This window comes from Atheta coriaria, unplaced genomic scaffold (genome assembly GCF_025399875.1).
Source record: "Atheta coriaria isolate IRGN ID8LTWV9N9 unplaced genomic scaffold, Caltech_Dcor_3.1 hic_scaffold_5_pilon, whole genome shotgun sequence".
NCBI classification, from domain to species: domain Eukaryota; kingdom Metazoa; phylum Arthropoda; class Insecta; order Coleoptera; family Staphylinidae; genus Dalotia; species Dalotia coriaria.
Window position 1 is genome coordinate 8,373,418 of NW_027045447.1, and position 23,397 is coordinate 8,396,814.

The 23,397-nt window shown below is 35.3% G+C and overlaps 1 protein-coding gene and 3 long non-coding RNA genes across 7 annotated transcripts in view; 2 read left to right on the forward strand and 2 right to left on the reverse strand.

Moving 5' to 3' along the window:
- The window catches only part of CARPB (Carbonic anhydrase-related protein B), a 95,400-nt gene extending 82,861 nt beyond the window's left edge, over positions 1–12,539 (forward strand). For both annotated transcript variants that reach the window (XM_065302795.1, XM_065302794.1), the window contains exons 6-10: positions 3,919–4,014; positions 6,812–6,878; positions 6,962–7,116; positions 9,565–9,705; positions 11,437–12,539. In XM_065302795.1, coding sequence (XP_065158867.1) covers positions 3,919–4,014; positions 6,812–6,878; positions 6,962–7,116; positions 9,565–9,705; positions 11,437–11,505 — 528 coding nt within the window. In that variant the 3' untranslated portion in view covers positions 11,506–12,539. The remainder of the gene's footprint in view (positions 1–3,918; positions 4,015–6,811; positions 6,879–6,961; positions 7,117–9,564; positions 9,706–11,436) is intronic.
- Positions 12,540–15,690: 3,151 nt separating this feature from the next.
- Positions 15,691–16,359, reverse strand: LOC135792183 (uncharacterized). The gene is made up of 2 exons (XR_010548211.1): positions 16,218–16,359; positions 15,691–16,162 (listed from the first exon to the last, which is right to left on the reverse strand). It is a non-coding gene; the product is annotated as an uncharacterized lncRNA (long non-coding RNA).
- A 182-nt stretch (positions 16,360–16,541) lies between these two features.
- LOC135792543 (uncharacterized) lies at positions 16,542–18,735 on the reverse strand. Of its 3 annotated transcripts, none has more exons than XR_010548364.1 (7): positions 18,462–18,735; positions 18,275–18,406; positions 17,897–18,192; positions 17,424–17,828; positions 17,074–17,132; positions 16,804–16,919; positions 16,542–16,749 (listed from the first exon to the last, which is right to left on the reverse strand). It is a non-coding gene; the product is annotated as an uncharacterized lncRNA (long non-coding RNA). The 3 variants fall into 3 exon arrangements; XR_010548366.1 differs by having other exon boundaries at positions 18,254–18,406; XR_010548365.1 differs by lacking the exon at positions 17,074–17,132 and having other exon boundaries at positions 18,462–18,734.
- Positions 18,736–19,281: 546 nt separating this feature from the next.
- LOC135792544 (uncharacterized) lies at positions 19,282–22,696 on the forward strand. The gene is made up of 6 exons (XR_010548367.1): positions 19,282–19,699; positions 19,760–20,289; positions 20,344–21,024; positions 21,081–21,712; positions 21,775–22,328; positions 22,387–22,696. It is a non-coding gene; the product is annotated as an uncharacterized lncRNA (long non-coding RNA).
- The last annotated feature ends 701 nt before the right edge of the window (positions 22,697–23,397 follow it).

A 23,397-nucleotide genomic window follows, 5' to 3' on the forward strand; every position in this document is an offset into this window, starting at 1 on the left:
GATTAACTGTAATCTACTCTCTTTTGCTTGTGCCAGACGGGCTGCGGCGTTTCCGGGCGCTGTTGTTTATAATATGTTTTAAGTCGGCGGCAGTCGCAGGTTTGTTTAGCGATATTGCCGACGCTGGTGTTGTAACAAGTCGGAGAATGGCTCTCTGCGGCTTCGGGGCGCACAATAAACGGCGGCGGCGGCGGCGAAACTGTTTCGTTAACTTATTGCCAGCCGCACATATTTGTTCACCCGCCGGCCGGATTGGACCAGTGGAACGGTCAGTGGCTTCGTTACAAACTTCACAATCACTTCTCAAAGCAAAGATATTACTCTCTTGTGTAATCAAAATAAACAAACAAAAAATAAAATATGAACACCTTTACTATTACTGCACTAGGAATTATTATCCGGCTTAAAATTAAATTTTCAACAACAATACGTTGAGTTGAAATCATCAGTATTGAAATTCGTCTTGCAGCGAGCGCTTGTCGCAAAGTCAAGCCGTGAAAGGACTAAAAGGATTTTCGATTGCATTGTCGCGTATTATAACCACCGCCATCATCAAATTATGCTCGGCGTGCGGCCGGTGCTTGGTACGATTCAATAACTCACCCGGCTGTCTATGCAATCTATTCCCAACCGTCTAGGAATTTTCGAGGTCCTGCATTAGAGTGCTCTAATGCGCTCTCGCCGTCCATTCAGACATTAACTTTATGCCTTGCTAAGCACATTAAATACCATTCAACCATCATTTTAGGTTAAGACTCTTAAAAATTAATCTTTGCGTTATGCAACACTTTAAACGTCATTTATGCGCAAATATCGATTATACTTGAGCTTGCAAGTGTGGTGGGTTGTTGAGTTATGATATGGCCGCTCGGCAGGAGTCTTGTGCGCATCCTTAATTGATATTTGTGGGCATCGAGCGGCATTCCGGCCGCAAACGGCAATCTTGCAGATAACCGCCGCGCGTTTAATTAATGCATGCCGAAATGCACGCGCATATTGCCATTGCGCGCGAGTCCTGCGATCCTGCAACTCCTACAGCGTGCATATAACCGGATTAGTGTGGTTCGCGGACCGTCAACAGCCTCAACAGTTTATGCTGTCAAAATTCATTAATCAATACATTTTCAAAACTACCCCAGGGACAATATAATTCATTTAGAAATTTTTGTCGTCGTGTTTGTAAAAAAAAAACGGAAAAACATGAGGAAAACTTGTTTATGACACTTGAATGAAAAATCATACAAATTTTAATGCGAAATCGTTGTGAACGCATTGTGCATCGACATTGGCGCCGATTTTAAATGGAGTTTCTGTGTCAAACTTTGCACTGGCGTGTCCTAGAGCTGGGAACGTTTTGTTTCAATTGTTGCACAAACTTTTCTCGCGCGAAAAAACCCTCGAAAAACTTTGCATTCAAAAACGTATTTCTCTTGAAACAAAATATTTTTATTTCTTTTTGCATCTAGCACAGCTGTTTTTGCAGTAAGAATAAAAAAAGAGCAACTCGCTTGTCAATAATTTAATAAAAACGATAGAAATTTCGACATTTCTCAACATTCAATTGTGATATCTGCGGCAATGGTTTTATTCTCATTGTGCTGCCGAAATCTGTTGCCTTCCACACGTACGCGTCGCCAAATTCGACGTTGTCTTTGCCAGGAACTCGCTGTACAGCTTAGCAAGCAGAAATAAATACAGAAAAAACAACGCCCCAAAATACAATAGAAAATTACATTCGATCGTTTCAATACGAGTCAGAGACGCAGGAAAATAAAATAGCTGAGCTGCCACTTTGTTTTCTATAATTTTCGAACAAGTTGTATATCTTCGCTGGGGACGTTTCGTTTTTCCATTATTTCGGCATTGAATCGCTTTGAAACGTATTGAAACGCGGTGGAACGTTCAAGGCAACAAGAAAAACTAATCGAATGGAATAATCGCTTTATATTTTAATCCTTTCGGATCTTTTTGTATATTTTTTTCACGGTTAGGATTAAAAGAAAATACGAAAGATAAATTCATCATAAAGATATTAAAATTATTTGAAAATTAAATAATAACTGTTAGTTTTACTTTAAACGCAAAAACGCGGAAATCTAATTCTGTGCTCATTTTGTTCGCGTTTTATCCTCAATATTTATTCGCCCAGTCATTCAAAAATAGGTATGGTAATAAACACAAACATAAACATCATGCGTAAATGATAAAAATATTTTATAGGCAGGTAAAATATTACTGTCCAAAATAATAACATTCGACAATAAAACTTCAATGCAATGTTTTACTGCACAATAAAAAATTGTTTCCCAAACTAATTTTGTATTAAATCACAACAAATTATTATCTTTAGTTAAAAAAATAATTTAATTTTTTTTTGTTCATATTAACCTTTCTTTCATAGTGAAAAATAACTTTTACAAAGGCTAAAACTTTTATTACAAAACTTTAACATGAAAAAATAGGTAAATATTTAAAGAAAATTTAATGTTTTGTATAACCGGTTAAAAAATGATTTATCCCTAAGATATATCCTTAAATTATCAGCTTTTTCTGTGGTTTCCTAAAGAGGGTTGATTCCGAATGCGAGAACAATGTGGAGCCAGTAAATCAGCGCGTTGAAAGTCGAAAGCCGAAAGAAAACAGGCGAAATTATAAATTTAGCCCCACAGCTCGCGTGCCGCTAGCGGCTGCTCTCGTCCTACGAGGAGTGCGCGTCCTGAAAACCGCGAATGATTTATGCCGGCGCGTAATTAGTTCCCCGCGGAGCGGGAGGAACGTCCCTAATTTATTTAACTCGCCGCCGCATATTTTAGACTCTATTGATTAATAATTAAACGCCCATGCACCCCACGCGTGCCGCCTGCCGTCCTGCTGAGGATTGCTAAGAAGAAAACAGCAATTCGACGCCAGCAGGTGATTATTTCGTTGTGCGCTGTTTTAAACGCATTACAAACAGAAGAGTTTTAATTACAAAGCGGAACATGCTTATTTTGGCATTTGCTTTGTTTCATGATTTAGAAAAAATCTTTTTTTACTTTTTCAAATTAAGTAGGTATTTTATTGCATCAGGTTTTAAAATTTAAGAAAAGAATATGGTGATTTTAGTATAACCACTATTAATCCTGCGGTTAGATCCGGGAATACCCATTGAAAGGGTGCAAACAGGCGGGGAAAATTTAAATAAGAAAAATAGAAGTTTATTCACTCAACACCGTCGTGTCAGTTTGCTTTTCACGCAAACATGATTTATTTATGCGCGTTCAACGTGTTATATTCAAAGCAGTTTCAAGCTTTCAAGCATATCACCTTAAGAATAACACGAAAAAATCTCACAACATATTTATACATATATTGCAATATATTTTCGTAAATTTCAAATACTTTAAAAATTAAATTTTGTTATTTAAGTCTTAATAAATGTTGTAAATCGTTCTTTTAATATTTAAATGACTTGGAATATTTTTAGCATCCTGTATAATGATACTTTAAACCCTTGAAAGGTATTTTTCCGAAGTGCCAAACACAGGCCGCAACATGCCATATGGTATATTATGTATTGCGTATTGTATTATAGATATATACTCGCTTTACGGCGGGATTTCTTTTTCGTCCTTTTTTTTGTGGACGCCGCTCCTTGTCATCCAACACAATCCAACACAGTATTTTTATTATACTATCATTCAACTAGAAATTTACACCAAAAAAGTGTTTAAAATTCTTTTCAAATTAATCAAGCAAATAAAAATTTAAAAATCAGTTTTTTTATACCAGAATATTGACCAATCAAAGTTAATTTTCAAAACGAGCGTATAATTCATATAATTACTAATAATAAGCAAGAGTATTTTTCTTGTAATAATGCCCGGAAACTACCTCAACCCTTTCCGAAATTTAACTTTTATCTTTTTCGCTTTCCAGATCCAGATTTTCGGCTTCAACTCACAGCTGTATTCGAATTTCTCGGAGGCGCTGCACAAAGCTCAGGGGATCGTCGTCATTTCCCTCCTGCTGCAGGTACGTATTGCTTTCATTGCCTGCCGCCGCCCGTGCCCTCACATCGCCCGCTTTGTTCCGCCCGATGGATGAAAACGAAAACAATTTATAGATAAACACATTTCGCGCTCGGTTCTATCTCGCCAAAGCAATAACGTTCAGCAGTTGGTGAGAGGTGTGGGTTTAGCCATCCCAGGCTAACGGTACCACCGTCGCCCGCCGCCACAGCGCGAAAACCGAAGCGGAACATAAAAACGTGCGGAAGATGCGGTGTTAAGTTGCGAGGTAAACGCGTAGGTAAACGTAGGTAAACGTAGCGAACGCAAAGAAAAAGGAATTTTCTCAGGGTGCCAAGCGCCCCCAAAACCGCCCCCGACCAGAAAGAGATCGCTTTCGATCTTTGGGCGGATAAAACGTATAAATTCGTTTATCGCTGCGCGGCGGAGATGAAAATTTAGCCAAAAACACAAGTCACAAGTTGAAAAACTTTCCAACGCACAAAGAAACTGAAAGAAACTCCCGAACTTGCTGCGGATTAATTTGAGGACGTTAATTAGTTTGCTTCATTAGAAACGCCATGAGTGAAGTGAAGTGAAATAAACTTCAAACTTGTATTTCGTCTCCAAACCTCACAGAAACTAACACGAGAATATTTAAGACTAGTTTCATCAAACAAAACTAACCTTAAAATTTTATACTTTAATTTAAGCCGCAAAACAAAGATATCATAATAATTTTACAATAGTAAAAGTACATTAAAGCTGTGCTTTCATTATGAACACACCCCCGCATTTGAATATTCGGTATATTACTTCCGGTTTCGTGAATACGGCTAAATACGTGAGAGGGTGTCTCCGCTTGAAAGTTGCCCGCCCAAAGTCGAAGTAATAAAGGTGTACGATGAAAGTTTTAATGCGATATTTGTTTATTGACTTTTAGCACTTATGCCGTAAAATATGAGCTACAAGACTTCGGCCGGCCCGCGCGCTCGTTCGCCCAAAATTGTTCAATAAATAATGCATTTCCCAACCCCTTCGTAAATGACGCCGACACCGACGCCGAGGCAAACTTTAAGAAGTTACACCCATAACTAAATATTAAGCGCGACTTGCAAACATGCTCAAAGCGCAAACCTACAAAACAGGCATTTTCACATACAGAATCGGACTTTCAAAACAAAAATATAAAAAAGTTACTTAATAATTATTGCGAAATATTTTTTTCAAATATTTTGGGCATAAAACAAATTTTTCTAACGGAAAACTGCATAAACTACAACTTTTTCGTATTTGCAGTGTGTAAAACATTACTTTTACAAACTAGTGCGCAAAATAGCAAGTTGGGACACTCATATTAACTAATTTAATGTTCAAAATATTACTTTTGTTAAAAAAATGAGCAAAATGAACAAAAAAAACCTTTTTACCAGAAAAAATTCACTGTACAGCCAAATTTTAATAAATTATTGTAGTCCTAGTGTTCTATCTAAACAAAACAGGGAAGTTCTTGCGTTGGGTCATGAAAATAATGAACTACATGAACATGCCTAGTAAGAAAACGGTGTTTATTGGATTTAAAGTTTTAAGCCCGAAGAGTGGAAAGTGCGCGCACACAAGTAGTGATTAATGTTGTGTGCGAAGGAAATAAACTTGCCCGGCGCCTCCACCTCGAAGCATCGGTTTACAAATGCGATTATGCTCGGTCGGGCAATTTCGATGCGGCGCCACTTTCGCCGCGCCACCACACCACAGGCGGCCACCGCGGTTTTTAAATATTCATCCGGCACTCTGAGCGCGGTAAACTCTCCCTTTTCTCAGCAGGACGTCGTAAACATTAACTACACCACTTTAAACACAAGAAGGACACGAGCGAGTGCTTTCCAAGGCCGGAAAAAATTAAGTAACCCACAAACCCTCAGCGAAAAGTAAACGCCACATAATTTCCATCGCAAGTTTATGCAGTTTTTGCAATTTTTTGCAATTTATTTATATCAGAAACATTACCGTGGATGATTTTACTCGCGCAAGACGTTAAGGTGGTCGTGGAGTTAACTAACTAAAGAGACATCAACGCAAGTGGCGGCACTTTGCCGCCTCCTGCCGCCATCGCCTCGCTGCCTTCTGCTTGTTATGCAAATGGCCATTGTCTAACTTTTTAAACGCGGCGCGCGACTCGCCGCCGTCGTGCAATCATGCAAATTTTTAAAGCGTGTACTTTGATAATAATTGTGTTTTGCATTAACTCTGAAAACAACGTTATTACATTGCGTTACACTAAATTACAACAGATAAAATACACTTCAAACAAACAATCAAAGAAAAAGACTAAAAACTATATTTTTTTAAATTTCACGTTCTATACTTATACCGCAACTCAAACATTGATTTTTTAGAATTTTTTTTAGTCCAAAAACCTATGAAACTCAATGTAATTTTAAACAAAAACAATTTTAAACAATACTAAACCATCTTCCTACTTGAGCGTTGTTCATTCACATGTTCAGGTAGTAAAATTCCACACCGAAACCATTGAACCATGCAGGAATACAAAGACGCAGGATGTGGAAGACTCAAGATGCAGAGCATGTGAATGCAACTGATGCACACCGGCTGGAAAATTGCTCGCGGAATGTTTGCGCAACGCGATTATAACTAAACGCTCGAGTTTAAATTGAAACGATTAGAGTTTTCATTTAAGTTCATCCAGTGAGCGTTGGAAAGTTTTATATTGCAACAAAACTACTACTACACAAATACGCGAGCGGAAAAAATACTAAAAACAATTTCAAATTTAAACTAAATTGTTATTTTTATTTCAGTTGGGTGACTTGTCCAATCCAGAGCTGAGGATATTGACAGAACAACTAGATAAAATTAAATATGGTGGTAGGTATATTTTTCTAGTATTTAAATGTATATTTGGTTGCCTATAGTATATTTTTAAATCTTTGTTTCTGATGCACTTACAGGTGACGAGATGGAAATAAAAAGACTTTCCGTAAGAGGTTTACTTCCCGAAACGGACTACTACATGACATACGACGGCTCGACGACAATGCCGGCGTGCTACGAGACGGTCACGTGGCTGATCCTCAACAAGCCAATTTACATCACCAAGCAACAGGTAAATATTAAATTACAAAATAAAATCAAAAACATAGCCAAATGCTAAAAAAATCAAGTTAAAATTACCTCAAAAATTATTAATTATCTTGTTATCTGTTTAAAATTCATTGCAAAAACCCACCATCCACTTGTTTGCTGTTTGCTGTTTCGCCGGGTAATGCATGCAAATGAGAATCGACTCTCAGGCCGACAACTACCCTCAAAAAGCAAGCAAACAGACAAATCTATGCATAGCTTCCACCAACGATCCCAGCACACAACAAAACACGAAAAAAAATCACATAAAATACAGATAACTTGCTACTACCACTAAGAGCACCGTCGTAGAGTTGGCAATAAACCGCGTAACGTGCACCATCAAATCATCCCCACTCAACTTTTTGCGCTCGCTTTAATAGACGAATATAACGACTCAACACCGACGCTTTCAGGCATCGCGGATGATCCTAATAAAAATCCAGTAATTATCAGCCTGTAAATTAAGCCAGTCCCTCCAGTTCGTAAATTAACCACTCTTATGAAACGAAAGCACACGCTATTTTCGGAGAGCGAAACTTTTCTCTTCGTGTGTTTTTTTTTTGTGTTCGTTTAAACTGAGTTTTCCTTATTTTTGCTATTCGATCAGATCGGAACGAATGTAGGAATGAACGAATGACGAAGTAAGGCGAGTTGGACGTGGAGGAAACGTAATTTAGTTGCTTCAATCACGCAAGCAAATTTCCTGCGCGTCTCCGCCCATCCTGACGATGCGAGCCCGGCGCCTCCACAATATCTCGCGCACATGTTTTTCACATTTCCACGGCAAAAATGAACTTTATCTATATCTAGCGTTGGCGTTCATAAAGCATAACAAGATAGAAAGCCAAGAATGAAGAATGCGGACGTGAGAAAAGAAGAAGCGTGTGGAGGGACGTTTTTGATTTCCGCGTTAATATCGAATAACATATGATTTCCTAATAGGAAAATGTTCAGAAAAGGCAATATGTTATCTTGATAAAAAATAGTTTAATATTTGAAACACCCAGAGTATATTTGTATCAATTTGTAGCGTTTATAGTTCGTTTGTGTACACAACAACAAAGAAGCATACGAAAAAATCAACCAAATTAAATTTACTCAACGTTTATGCTTGTTTACTTAATCGGCATGTTTACGCAGCCCTCATGAAAGAAAAAAATCAGGGTTTTATGAGAAGAGCACACAAATCGTCAAAGTTTTAAGGGGTTACATTCACTTAGGTTTATGTATAAATAAAATAGACGTATAAAATAAGTTGTATCTAGAAAAACTTGAAACAAAATTATGATTAATATTATAAATTGGAATACAAATTTGGTTGTGACGCTTTCCAGTGAAAATTACTAAACCAATTTTGATAAATTTCAGTATACAAATAGTCTTGACCAAGGAAAAGCAAATAGGCTACTTAATAAATTTCTTAAATTTCTTTCGGATTAAAAATTTAATTTTTAAACTCATTATTTTCGTAAATATTCAAAACAAGACGAAAATATCTCCAAAAATTAAATTTGAAACCTAATTCGTTTTCCAACGTCTTGACTTTGGTGTTGGGGTCGACTTGCACGTTCCTTGGCCAGCTGCGGTCAAAATATAGATAGCAGTAAGGCAGTTATGACAGGATAACGTATCGCCGACAAAGATCTGCCGGCCCCGTCCAAGGCACACGCCAACTTGCTCGGATATTATTAATATGTATATCATTTATGCTCGCCGGGCGGGCATTTCGCTCCCTTATCATGATACAAGGTAATAACAATAACTCAATCGAGCCTGGCAAGCACGCCGCCCCCAGACGCTGCCACCACGCCTTGCGGTCTAGTGATAAACAGACAACGTGTTAATCAACTGAATCGGTATTACTAATTCACTATTACAATATCGATAAATCTACAAAAAAATTCAAAAAAAATTTATAAGATGTTAATCATCAAGATTACTTCATTAGTTAATTTGTATCGATGACAAATTAATCGTTTAGCGTGTTTTGATGATATTGTCACTTAATATAAGTTAGAAAATATAAAAGAAACGAAAACCTATGAGCATAATGTAAAAAGTCATCAATCTAATCGTTTTAAAACGCCAAGAAAAATCAGGAAGCAGGCAAAAAGGAAGAAAACGAACAAAATTGTTAGCACAAAACTATGCACGGTCTAAAAAGCTGGCTGGATGCCAGAATTTTCAGCGAAAATGAATGAAAAATGAGGGTTAAGTATAGGTGTAATTTGTAATTGCGCATATTCCACGCAAAACTGAAAATTAAACTATGAATTATTACCAGAAACAATTTTAAAAACCCATTTAATACAATAAATCTCATTTTAAGCACATAACAAAAAATTCAATTTTTATGAAATTTCTGTGCGTCATTGTACTTTATCTGATTAATTAACGTAATGAAATCAAAATTCAACCCCTTTTACAGATGCTAGGACTGAGGAGACTGATGCAGGGCGACGCCAAGCATCCGAAAGCGCCGCTGGGCAACAACTTCCGGCCGCCGCAGCCACTCCACCATCGGCCCGTGCGGACCAACATCGACTTCAACGTCAAACATCACGGCGAGGTAAGGGGACAAGGACCTGCTAATATTTGCGTCGCCGAAAATTCACTATCAGATCACTCAAATATCGCCGCCAAATATTGCGTGCTTCAAAGCAAGCCAGCGCAAACAAAGTTAGCCCCTCGAAACTTTTTGACCCTGAATGGTCCTTGATAGTCCCTGGGCGCACCGCATTTATGATTAGAATTTCATTAGGAAATAGTTTCCCGTGTAATTTTCTCGCACCTTCCACTGGAGTGCTTCTGTGAGTTGATTTTATCAAATTACCTGAAACTATACGAGAAAAACGAGTGTTTCTCACAAGGATGTCATGATTAGATTGCATCTTTTCAATTTACTCATAATGACTTAAAGTTGTCACATTTTCCGCTTTGCAAATTGAGATAATGGTCGAGACGATCTAACGAGATTTGCTGCGAGGCGCAAAGTGCACTGCAGCAGTGCCAAGATAACGAAAACGGAAACCGGAAGTCGGTGCCATCTGCGCGAATGCATATGAAATAAACTTTCAGACTTAGTGCTTAAATTCATTTCAAAAATAAAAAAAAATAATTAAATTTATTTAACATTAATCCAATGTTAAATTAATTATCTATTGTTAATAATAATTTAAGTTTTACTATGAAAACATTCAGTATTTTTTCTAAGCCGTAAAATGATCTCTGCACAATTTGCAGTTATTCCCGCATTTCTTCTCATAAAGTCGCAGTTTTCCTGCAAGTCATCTGCGTCCTGTTGGACTAATTTCACGCATGCACCTCTCCTTACTCTCTGTCTCGTTCCCACCGAGTATAAAGTATAAAGTACAAAGTAAAGATCTGCTGCAGGATTCACCCCCAGATTCGTACAGTTCGGTTTCGAAATTATACAAAATTAGCAGCGCGCATAATCCTGCTCAACCTGCCGCACGACAGGCGACAATTTTGCATTCGCGTTAACTTAATTGCCGGCAATTTTCACAGGTAATAATACTTATTAAGAGACATTCCGTGAGATTCAAAGAACTCAAACTCACCGAAAACTTGACTCATTCAGGCTTTTATTTTGCTTTTTAAATTGGGGGAATAATCGGGGTGGATAGTCCCAGGGCAATAGAGGACTATCTGGGACTATTCAAGATAAATTTGACATTAAACCAGTTAATCCGTTTATCGATAATCATCGACAAACAGCTGTCCAAACACGCCGATAATAAGCCTGTAAACAGGATCGCTGGATTGCAGGATCACAGGATAATGCATCAAACATTCTGTGCATGAATGATCATAGATTGCCTCCCAAAAAATTAAACTTTATCAGGATTTTAGCAAAAAGCATTAAAATTATTATTATTTTAAAGAAAAAACTTTCAGAAAAGACCTTCAGTTTTGATTTAAGAAATAAAAACAACTAATAGCCCAATTAATTGCCATCTAGGATTAAATTATATAACTATAACTGTGATGGAATGTTCACATTAATTTTCACTTATGATTTTACACCCTTTAAACTATTTTTTGGAAACAAAAAACGGTCTATTTTATTGTCCTATGTCACAAGTATCACAACACTAAAATTTATCCAATTTCATTCAGTAGTTTATGCCCCATAGAGTAACAAACATACTATCTCATATTCAAGTCTCAAATGACCACAAAGAAGCCCCAAAAATAACCAAATTCTTCACTATTAAAAATAATTACCCTGATATTAAACTCTACTTAATCAATTTTTCAATTCTTTTATTTTTTGCAGACTGGAAAAGTATGTCCGAGTATGTACAGAGATGTCCACTACAAGGCAAACAGCTGGAAGCAGCACTGAGGTAGATTTCAAGAATTTTAAGAATATTTCAGGACATACAGGACTTTCAGGACCTACAGCATCAACAGAATTAGCCATATCATCAAACGTGTAAAATATATCAAAATAACATTATTAAATTAACCTAACCTAACGCAAAACTAACCTAAAAAAACTAAATCTACAAAACAAAACAAACAAAAACGTCATAAAAACACAAAAATTAAAACATATCATAGTCGAGATGAAATGGCCACACTGTCATCGTTATATATCATGTAAAATAACCTATCATGTAAAGTATCCCTTAATATAAATAAAAACATACTGTTAATTGTAATAAACTAATTTTAAGGCATACCAAACAAGATATAAAACTAAATAAAACAAAAACACAGTGAAAACTAACAGAAAAAATGACTGAATCTTCAAAACAAACAAAAACAATACAACAAAAGAAGAAACAATTGAAATCATAAACTAAACGTAGTGATTTTGTGTTAATTAATGAGAAATATAAACAAACGAGCTGAAAATGGTGATGCTTTATTCCTTAGATGAACATTACACATTACGCTACTAGCCACTGGTATGAATTATCAAGTTTTGACGTCATGACAAATGTTAAAAAATGTTAAATAACGCAATGAATGAACGAGAAACTAAGAGAACAAGAGCAAATCAATTTGTAGATATATACATTACGTGCGTGAAGAGAAAAATTGTATAAATATAAATCATCAAACAATTGTGACAAACAAACATATTGTAATAATAATCCTTGTAATCCTTTGCAAGACCGAAGGAATTTATTGTTTAGTTTAGTGAAACGTTAATTTTTCATGAAACTGTTTCTATTGGTTTTGGTAAATTTGTTAATACTTAAATGAATTAGGATAAGAATGTAACTGAATGATTTCCAATGTAAATATCAACGTGAACAATGTCGAGATATTGATGATTATGATTAGGATAAGTAAATAAACAACTTGATGATGATCCAGGAAACGACGAATGGAATAAAGAATAAATAAAAATTAAATATTGCTTAATAATTTGGATGGTGTATAATTTTTTCAACCTAAACCACTCCAAAAAATTTTTTTTTTTCAAAAAAATGAGAAAAATCACAAAATTTTGTTTTAATCATATTAATTTTAAGCAAAATAAAAGAGAATTGTAATTTTCTTTTAAATTTATTTAATTTCAACGATACTTAATGATATATTTTATTTCTAGTAGCAAAAAATAGTAATTTTTCCAAAACTATCAGACATTTACCAAAATTTTAAGTCTTTTCAAGTCTTTCTTAAGTAAAACTCATTTCTAATATTTCGTACCTTGTTCTTCAAAAGGTAAGTAAAAATCTACATAAAACCCTAAGTTTAAGCCAAAAAAACGAAAAAAATCGTAAATTCTCTTAAAAATATTTCTTTTTTACACAAAATTACTGATAATTTTGTTTTTTCAAAAGAAAATAATATTTAAATAAATTTCTTACATTATTTTCGCAAATATACGCAAAAAATCTTCATAAAATTTCGAATTTATTCAGAAAATAAGAAAAAAACACAAATTTATCGCAAAATATTCAATTTTCCCAAAAAATTCATTGCCACTCAAAATAAACTCGTATTCTCCAAAATAATTATTATCTATGCTACAATCAAAAATAATTGAACAAACTCTGATAATCCCTAATATAATCATCAGCCTTCGATTCCCCCAAAATCACTGATCTATTATAGATCGAGTTACTCGGCTAAAACTTTGCGAACGCTGCAATAATACATATACATTACGCAAACATCTCCTGCCGCCCCTAACCCGTCTCCTGTTCGCCGCGCAACTGTGAGTGTGCACGCAAATATAGTTAATGTTGTGTGCTCAGTAATTTATATCCGAGTCCGCATATTAGTTTGTCTAGCACTTAATGAAATCAACACCTTCTCAAGCCGAAGGCAAAGCTAAGCGCACAAGCTTCCACCTCATATTCTTAGTCCTGCAGGGAGTTCATACTTCGTGCAACCTTTGCATCATTACTGGTATTAGCATTAGTGATAACTGGAGCCAACGCCCGAGGCCGAGTTTATCTTAAACATTAACGTAATCTCAAAACAGTCTACGCAGTCTAAACATCAACATAACGAAATTTTCAAAAAAAGATTTTAAAGATTTTAGGATAAATGTCAAAGGATTTTCGGGAGTATTTTAATACCCCCTGAAGACAAATAAGTTCCGCTTATACCTCCACCAAGGGGTTAGCTGATTTTTAAATGAAACGAAACGTGGCATTGAAACAAGTGAAACTGCTTTTCTCCTTTAACTTCAACAGAAGCACAGCTCGTGTTTCTAATTTTTTTCTCTACAGCAAACCGACGAAAAATACATTTATTTGAACTTTGGGAATTCCTCACCGAAACGAAACTCCCGTTGTAATTACTTCAACGGAAAATGTTCCGCTTTCAGTTTCAGTTTTTCGCTTACACAAAAATCCCACAAGGACTTTCAGAATCCTTAAAAAATCAAAATCACATTTTTATTACTCGCCAAGTAAAAATCACTTTCCAATAGCAAGCGAAACATAGATCAATCTGTATTATTGCAGAGTTGAAACTAGAATTCGAGTTTAACCCCAGTGTCTGCATGTATCTGTCTTTTGGGGATGCGATAGATGCGATAGGCTAAATGACAATTTATAATAATTATTGCCGGGGTTTATCTATCGCCTCCTGTGCGCCTAGTCCTGCCGAATAGGCGACAAGGTAATCCTTTAGCGTTACCGCACCCCGTACTACCCCTCGCCCCGCTTGTTCTAATGCCGGCGCAACATAATGGATATATGTATTGTTTGCTATCCGCAGCGCACACAACCGAACAGGACGCAGTGACTTCCTCCCACTTGTATTATTCTTTACTGGGCGCGACTTTACGCACACCCGAGGGAAGTACGCCCTCGCACAAAACGGCCAAGGTGTGTCTTAGCCACAAGACATCCTGGAAAGGATGTATGATATCATAATTCACGCTTAGTGTCATCTTAAAACACCGAGGACTTGGAAATGTAAATTATAATTAATTTAATTCTAAAAAACGTAAAATTTTTTGAAAAAATTAATTTTTTGAATAAAAAAATTTATAAAAACACTCTGTATATAAATTTGTTGTCGCCTTTGATGTTCACCTTTTTTCACCCAGCCGCAATCATTGTTTATAGCTCACCTTCGTCCTCATTCGCCACGGTTTGTTTACGCGCGCGCAATATTCGCGACATTTTTTACACTTTGCGTTATCTTTATCCTTGTTATCCTTATTAATTTATTTATCACACACGCTGGCCCGTAATAGAATAAAACTTCTTCACCTATCCTCGCGGGTGAAGTGATAGTGTGCTGCGCGCCGCCGAAATGGCACGCGAAGATTTAATCAAAAGTAACATTTGTTCGCGCGCGAGCGTGAGTCGAATCCTTTCGCTCTTTATTTTGTCCTGCGAACGCGCGCACAAGCCAGCAATCCATCTACATCTTACGCTGGAAACTTGTAAGTCGGCGAAGAGTAAGAGTGTTTATTACGTTTTGTCTTAAGATGAGTTTTTCCATGACGGAGCAGAAGTGGATCATAAATCCTGCTGACCGTGAGATAAAACTAAATTAACAGCTAGACTTTTTCCTGTTGGATTATAACAAACGCAAGGCAAGTTTTATTGCAAGATGTAATGAAAATTGTTAGTCAACAGGTTAAAATAAAATATTTGGCTGATTTGACGTCAAAATTTAAAAAATAAAATTAATTATTGGTTAATAATTTGTGGAAAACCGAAACTTAATTAAATTCATCGATTTGACTGGTTTTTCACCCGCCCCCGGCGGCCCGAGCAGAGTTTGGTAGCTGTTGACATTCGAAAGCCCTTGTGAAAGCCGCCAAGTGGACCGGAAATGGCCGGTGGCAGAATCAATTGTAGCTTTGAAGCAGGCAGGCGCGGGGGCGGCGCCGGCGTTGACTTTAATGGGGATCACAATACAGGAAATTAAAATATACACAGCGGCCCCGGCGATTGCGATGTCAAAGCGCGAGACGCTTTTCATCGACCCGCAGCAGTCGAGGGGGCGAGCGGGGGCGGCGTACACATCGTCACATCCTAATCATCGGTAACAAACGACCGGACCGCCACCGGATGCCCGTCGACCGTCTCTCAATCGCCGATCGTCGATATCGAAATGCAAATTTAATAAACAAACATCACCCAACTACAACTTACAGCGCAAAATGTCAACATAACCAAAATTCACAAATTGAAACGTGAATAATTATAGAGTTAATCAAACTATAGATTATTACTGATTTTAATGTTAAGGTACTTTGAGTATGGCAAAAGGGGTTGTCATGGATGGACGCTCGCAAAACTGTAATGATTTGTTGAAGCGCTCGGTTTACATTCACAGCGCTAGGTGAAATGTATCCGCTAGCCGATTCGGGGGCGGCGGAACCACCCACATTTTCAAACAGGGAGCAGGACGGCAAATAAACCATTTCATTATACGTTTATATCATCGATTTCAATAAACCCAAGCGTCCAGTGCTCTTATTATTAAATATTTCCAGTTTTGGTTTGTAATTTCCTCCTTTACCGCACGTCACATATCAAAACATCTATTCTTATGACTGCTCATCCACATTTCTAAAAATAAGAATACATTTGTTAGCTGTGTTCGTTGTTATTTTAAAAACTGTACCCAAATGAGTGATGTTATTGAATTTCTCGACATTTTCCACCAATAAACTTATAACCAGGTTTGCAAATCGGCTTTACTATATTTTGTGCCTCACATGCCAAGTGTAAGAATAAAATTACTGACACGATAGTTATGATTAAACAAAATCGAGATGCCATGTTTGTAGCTGCAAGTTCATAGCACTACTATACACTAAATCTGCTTTTCTAGGAACTACGCATTTATATGTTTGCTTCTTATCATAACCAGTGATAATAAAAGCTATTTTCGTATTATTTCTTGCGACTGTTTGCGACTGACGGAATTAAAAAATAAGTTTTATAATTCTCTTCCAAAATAAACATATTATTGAAGTCTTTGTTACATTCTGTTATTAAAAAATTACTAATGAAGTATTAAAGCTTAAGTAAAAGTTATAAATCATTATATGTATTTTAAGTATCTCCAGATGATTGCTTTATGGTATTATTTTGAGAGTTTCCAAGATATAGCACAATATTATTTTGGTCATCATCATTAAAAACGTAAGTACCTACAAAGTGAAATATTTATTAACTGTCCTGTACTAGTAGAAAAGTATACACACCTCCTGGAAGATGTTCAGCAGTTAAATCAATTGGCTGCGCATTAGCTTGATGCAATAACGTTAAAGTTATTAACAAAAGAACAAAACAACTACTTTTGCGTACCATGATTATTCCTCTACAAATAAGAAACAAATTCTAATATAGAAAATGCAAATGCAGATTGTGTACATGTAATTTATACCAAATATAAGGTCAAAATATCATCCAAATGTAAAGATAACCACGCTATCTTCACTAATAATTAATTTAATATTCAATATTTTACTTACAAATATAAAATTCTAAAACTGGTAATGTTTAGTAACCTAATGGATTTGTCTGCATCGTCCTGCAATAAATTTATGTCCTTCAGAACAACTCACGTTAATAATACGTCTACTGATATTTTTATTTTCAGCAGAATTATAGACAATTAATAAAAAAACAACTAAAACCACGAAAATTAGCCTCATTTTTATGCTAATAATTTTTTTCTGTAATATTTCACGTCTTGGTCAGAAAATCAACTGAGCACTAATAATTATTATTACTTTGGATGTTATTTGACGTAATCTAAATAGATATAAAGGTTAAAAAGTTCCTATTGCATCAAAATCAATACAAACAGAGCCGTACTCACAAAAAGAAAAATTTAATGTATGCGACGACACCTTCCAGCAATCAATTTATATCCTGGTGCACAAAGTACGTTGATAAGTCGCAAATGTTCAAAGTTTACTGTTCTATTCACTAACTGAGCTTGAGAAAATAAAACAAAGAATAATAAAAAGCAAATAAATATTAATTTCAACATGTTTAGCTATTTGATGTTATTTCGTTAGATACTCATAGAAAACTAAATGATAACGTTATTATTCGGTCTATTTAAGACTCAAAACATGAAAAAAATATAGAACACAGGTGTGTACTTAGAATTTATTACCGGAAAAAACACTTATAATATATAAATAGTGATTTCATTTATCTGTCGATTCACAGACACCATTTACTTCGACATAACCATCAATACATATGACCCTGACGACTAAAAAATAAAAATCGTCAAATTAACGAACGAAGAAAAGTTAAATTGAGGTTATATTAAATACGCACTTTGTCGATCGTCATCTTTTTTCGTTGTGCTGATGGGTTTTGCAGTTGTGGTCGTGCCAATCGTGCGAAATTTATAATTTTTTGGCACGCCCATTGGAACCGGAATTTTGCCTCCGTCCACATGCATATGGACACAACTGTGACGAGCAGAAGACAACTTGAAAGATTCATACTTCGCGATTGTTTCTTTCACAGCATTAAATTTGCATTAATACGCTAGCAATACGCGGATATAAGTCATAGGTTATCGGTTATCATTTATGATTGGTTTTGCGTCGCAGACGAAGTTTAAACAACTAAAAATAACAAAACAAACAATCAAAAAATTTGTATCACGCTCAGGAAGCGTTTGTTCACATGTCAAAATGGCGGCTTTACCAATTTGGGGTCAAATCTCAAAAATTATTAAATATAGGTAGTGTTTGTTTTGTAAGTGTTATTCCTCGGCATAACATTCGCCATTAATAGAAAGATAGCCATCTACACAACGACCTGGGCTAATAAGATTATCTAAAAATTAATCATTTTAAAATTTATGAATTTTTAGGTTAGATTTGATGATTACCAGGATTTCCACTATTTGTTGGGTTTTTACCACTTTTCTTAGTGGGTTTAGTCACAATTGGCCGACTAGTGGTTTGGTTATAATTTCGAGGCCTTCCGAGTCCTTTTGGCACCGCACACTCAACGTAAACCACTTGACAACTTAGCATCAGCACGAAAGTGAGCAAAACATAACACGCCAACTTCATATTCTCAAAATAGAGTCCTAACCACGATACGAGGATCACGAAATCGCAATGTGACTTTAAATGCCTTTAAACGCCATGAATAAAGTTTCGCAAAGATATAAGTTAAAATAATCAAGGTTAACAATTGTTTAACCTTTGGAGATCAAGAGTTATCGCTTGTTTTCTCCAATAAATAAATAATTTTATAAATTAAAGAAACTGCTGAGAGTATTATTAGTGTTGGATATTCTTTCATTTCGAAATGAGGGCTTTCCGAGTTTCACTTTGGTTTTATTTGGTTTTACTTTTGGGCCTCTTGTTGATTACTCAAGGTGGCATGCGACCAGTGAATGCAGCAACTTCGATAATTAAAATTAAATGTCAAGCTGGATATAGGCTCGTTGCTGGTAAATGTAGAGAAATCAAAAACTAGAATCCATGTAAGTCACAGTTATTTATAACCAAAACAACGTCAGTAATTCTTTTCAAAGTAAAAAACTTGTGGAGCAAGTAGCTTAAGTCATGTTTTTGGTTACCATGGCAATTTTTTACGTTGCCATTGACACTCTCAGAATGCCAAAACTTGTAGTAATTCGCCTTTTCTGGTTTAATAATATTTAAGAAAATATAATTTTGTTTTTGTTTTGTTTCAGCAAAAATGCTTGTTATCTAACTTCTAACCTCAATGATGTCACACGATTAGAAAACACTTTTATTTAAGTTTAATATTAACCAGCAATGATTCATAAGTTGTTATCAAGAAAGTGAAGCCCACTAATGGTTTCCGTTATGATTCGAGAGAAAAAAACATAAAATCACGCACAAACCGTGAAATGCATTTTAGTCTAATAAAACATTTTGATTGTGCTAAACCTTTTCTACTTAATTAAAAATTGTATTTCAAAATGAATTTCTCTTGGATTTGGACATTGTTATTGTTAGTAACATTAACTTCTGCTAAATGGGTAGATATTGTAAGACCAGAACATCTTGAAATGAAACCAATAGGACCAATACCAACCTGTAAGAATGGAGAAATGTTTGTGATGCGGAAATGTCGAAAAATTATCAGGTAAGTTGACTTAAGTAAATAATTAACAATATTTTAACTCATAATAATTTTTAATTTTAGATTTGATATGAGTAAAATGCCTAAACCATGAGTACCAACACCGATGAATAATTTTAAGCTCACTTTTCTGTACTTATCCTAAATTAATCAAATAAAATTCTTAATCGTTGAATTTACAATCGATAAATAATTTCTTGAATCATTTTTGTTAATTACTTCCCAAAACAAATATTTGCCAATTCAATTCAATTCTAATTTTAACGAACTCGTAGCAAGCGATGATATCACTTATCAGTAGGCGATAAAAAGATAAAGGTGTGTATTCGGCGGCGTGTGAATGTAGTCTAGTCAGTTTTAGCTTTGATATCGAGAAATAAACATCAAATAGTCTAAAAGTCGTGCACAATGAAGATTTTCTATTTGGGCATTTGTGTTCTCCTCCTGCTGACTCTAGTAACCACCAACTCAGCCGAATGGGTGGTTTTAAATCGTGATCCCAAACCACAAACAGCTTCTATTATTAATGTGCGAAGCAAGTGCACCAAGCCAAACGAGATTTGGAAGTTCGGAAAATGTCGCAAAATTTATCAGTGAGTATACCGCCATTCAAATTAACCAGTATTACAATTTTAATTTTTTTGTAGTGCTAATAAACCATGACAGACAACAAAGACAAAAACTGTGTTGCATACAATCCAAATGAATACTAAACTTGGTCTATTTAGAAGTATACACCTCAAGATGTATAATTAGTTGCCTATATTACTCTACATCTTTAATAAAGATATTTATGCTTATTTATAATTTTATTAACTGTTTAATATTTGGTAAATATGCTTAATTTAATCACTTAACCTATTAACCTACTAAACCACATTTGGTGTGCAAATATTTGCAAATATCTACTATTTTACGGTAAATAATCTTATGCTTAGTACGTTAAAAGTTCGTGTAGTCTACATTTTGTGTAATATTGGTTGTCTACGACAATTGACATCGCAATACCACTATTAACATTATGAAATCCCTACTTCTCGTGCAATAAATACAATTTAATCAATGAACTTATGATCCCCGATCTCATACCAACTATTGTATCAACGTGAAGCAGCCGTTTACAATAAAATGAAGTTTTTCAAACATTTCTGCGCGTTGTTACTGATTACAATGTGCATTATGGTTGCATTGGTGGATAAAACCGAGGGAAAATGGGTTGATATTGTTCGGACGGAACCACCGCTAGGTGGGGCTTTCATTACCGTCAAAAATAAAAGTTGTCCGGAAGGAGAAATTAGGATTGGGAAAAGATGCCGACCATATACTAGGTAACATAGGAATATTTTTGATATTTTTAGAATATAAGTACGATTTTTGCTTTTAGGTCGAACTAAACATAGTTTTAAAACAATTTTTCCAATAGTTTTGGTAAAAGTGAGCAAAATGTAGTATTTTGTACATGTGCGCCATTTAGATGTAAAAATACCGGAAATAATTTCATTATATACAAATTAATGAACCTAATTTGCTCCTTTTAATCTAAAAACGTTTAAAAAATATTCATTGTCTTAAAAAAAACTCTTGTTTCGCATATTTTCATATATTATGGGTTGCCTACAGTTGTTGACATGTGAATAAAGTTATTTTTAGTATATTTGCGTTGTAAGATGAAGTTGTATGATCCCTACTTCTCGTTTAATAAAAATAATTTAATCAGTGAACTTATAACCTCCATCACAAACCAAGTAATGTACTAAAGCAAAGCCAACGCCGCTTAAATTTCTGCTCCTTATAACTTATTACAAGCACAATGAAGTTGTTAACGCGTTTCTGTGCGATTTTTGTGATTGCACTCTGCGTTATGAGTGTATTCATCGCTTCATTCATCGCAGAAGGAAAATGGGTGGATATTGTTCGCACTGAGCCACCGCTGACAGGATCTATCATTCATGTCAGGGAGAAAAAATGCCCGCCCGGTCATATTAGGATTCGGACAAGATGTCGCCAGGTTCTTATGTATAACATCACCTGCTATTATTGCGTTTACGATTAATCATAACTACTATTTTTGTTTTTAGAAGCAAGCAAACAGAGTCTTGAAGTAATGAAGAATTTTGTCCTAAATGTATTCTAAAACTGGTAAAGTATTCGAAAATAGAAATATAAACAAGTGCGCCATCTATACGTAAAAGTGTCCAAATGTTTTGATTCCAACCTATATTTTAGCCCCATAAAAAAAACTTTTGAAACATAATTGTTTTAAGTTTATGTTATCGATAACAATAAAATATATGCCCCCCTCTTCTATGGTTTCACTTCATCTAGAATGACCTTAAGAATTGAACTTATAATCTGTAACTGCCCCTCATACAATCTCAGTCCACATTTGTTTTGCAAGTAGCAAACATTGCACTTACATAATTTCCATAATGAAGTGCTACGTTATTTTCTTAAACGTTTTGTTAATTTTGTGTATCGTGTTTTCAATTGTTGATAAAACAGAAGGAGATTTGGTTGATATGTCTCAATACAAAGGATCGTCAATATTCGCAAGTGTCATTGATGTCCCAAACAAACGAAAATGCCCACCAAATCATATCATGATTGGAAGCAGATGCAAATTACTTCTTCGGTAAATCATACTATTTAACATGCTATTTCCAACATAATTTTGATTTTATGTTTTTTAGTCCAATTGCAGGAGTATAAAACTTCCGTAGTTTATATTCGACTTTTAGAGTACGCGACGTGTTCAATTACATGGATTTTACCCAACTGGATACCGAAAGCCGAGGCATGCTTAAATAATACTCCTATATTGTACTCACTACTTGTAGATGCTGTAATCTGCATAGCCAGGCCCTGTAATGTGTTCATTATACTGTAGAAGAGATAAAATAACTTAGTAATAAACTCAATTTTTCTTCAAAAAAAAAACAAGAAATAATAAGAATAATTATATATTTACTATATGCAACCAACAATAAAGAGTGAAACATCTTCCAGCCTTTGCATCATTCGACATGCTGAATTGGTTGCATATAGTAATAATATTTCTTTGATTCTTCAATTCGATTGTTTCCGTCGACAGAGAAGTAAACACAACAATCTTGTTGGAAGTTAAATGAAATAACAACACAATGCAAAACTGCAGATCGGTACGATATCAATGCGGACGCACTCATATCTCGATGTTTACAATATCCGTGAATGACCTTTACCGCATATCCGCACGTACGCAAGCGTTGAATGCAATTTTTATTTGTAAGTGCAATGAAAACCACACTGATATTGTTAGAAACCATATAATTTTAATTATGTTCTAATGTAATACTCAGGTTTTTAACAATAGATCTATAGAGTAATGTATGATTCTAGAGAGTACTATGTAGTAATATGTAGTAATATGTTGTAATACGTTCGTAATGGCGGATTCCAAATTTTAGCAGCACGTTTCTAACCCAAGCACATTTTCGTGTGCTGCACCGGTAGATCCCGATTATAATTATCTTATTGCAATAATTATGAAAATACATACCCTGGAGGTGAGAAGACGTCAACCTAGCCGCAATTCACAAATGTTCTTCAAGTTCTTTGTTAAAAATGAAACAAAATCAAGAGGCACCAACACTGAACCGCACCACACAGCAACACCACTTAAGTGAAATCCAAAATGCCGGTGAACAGCGACCCGCAGAGAT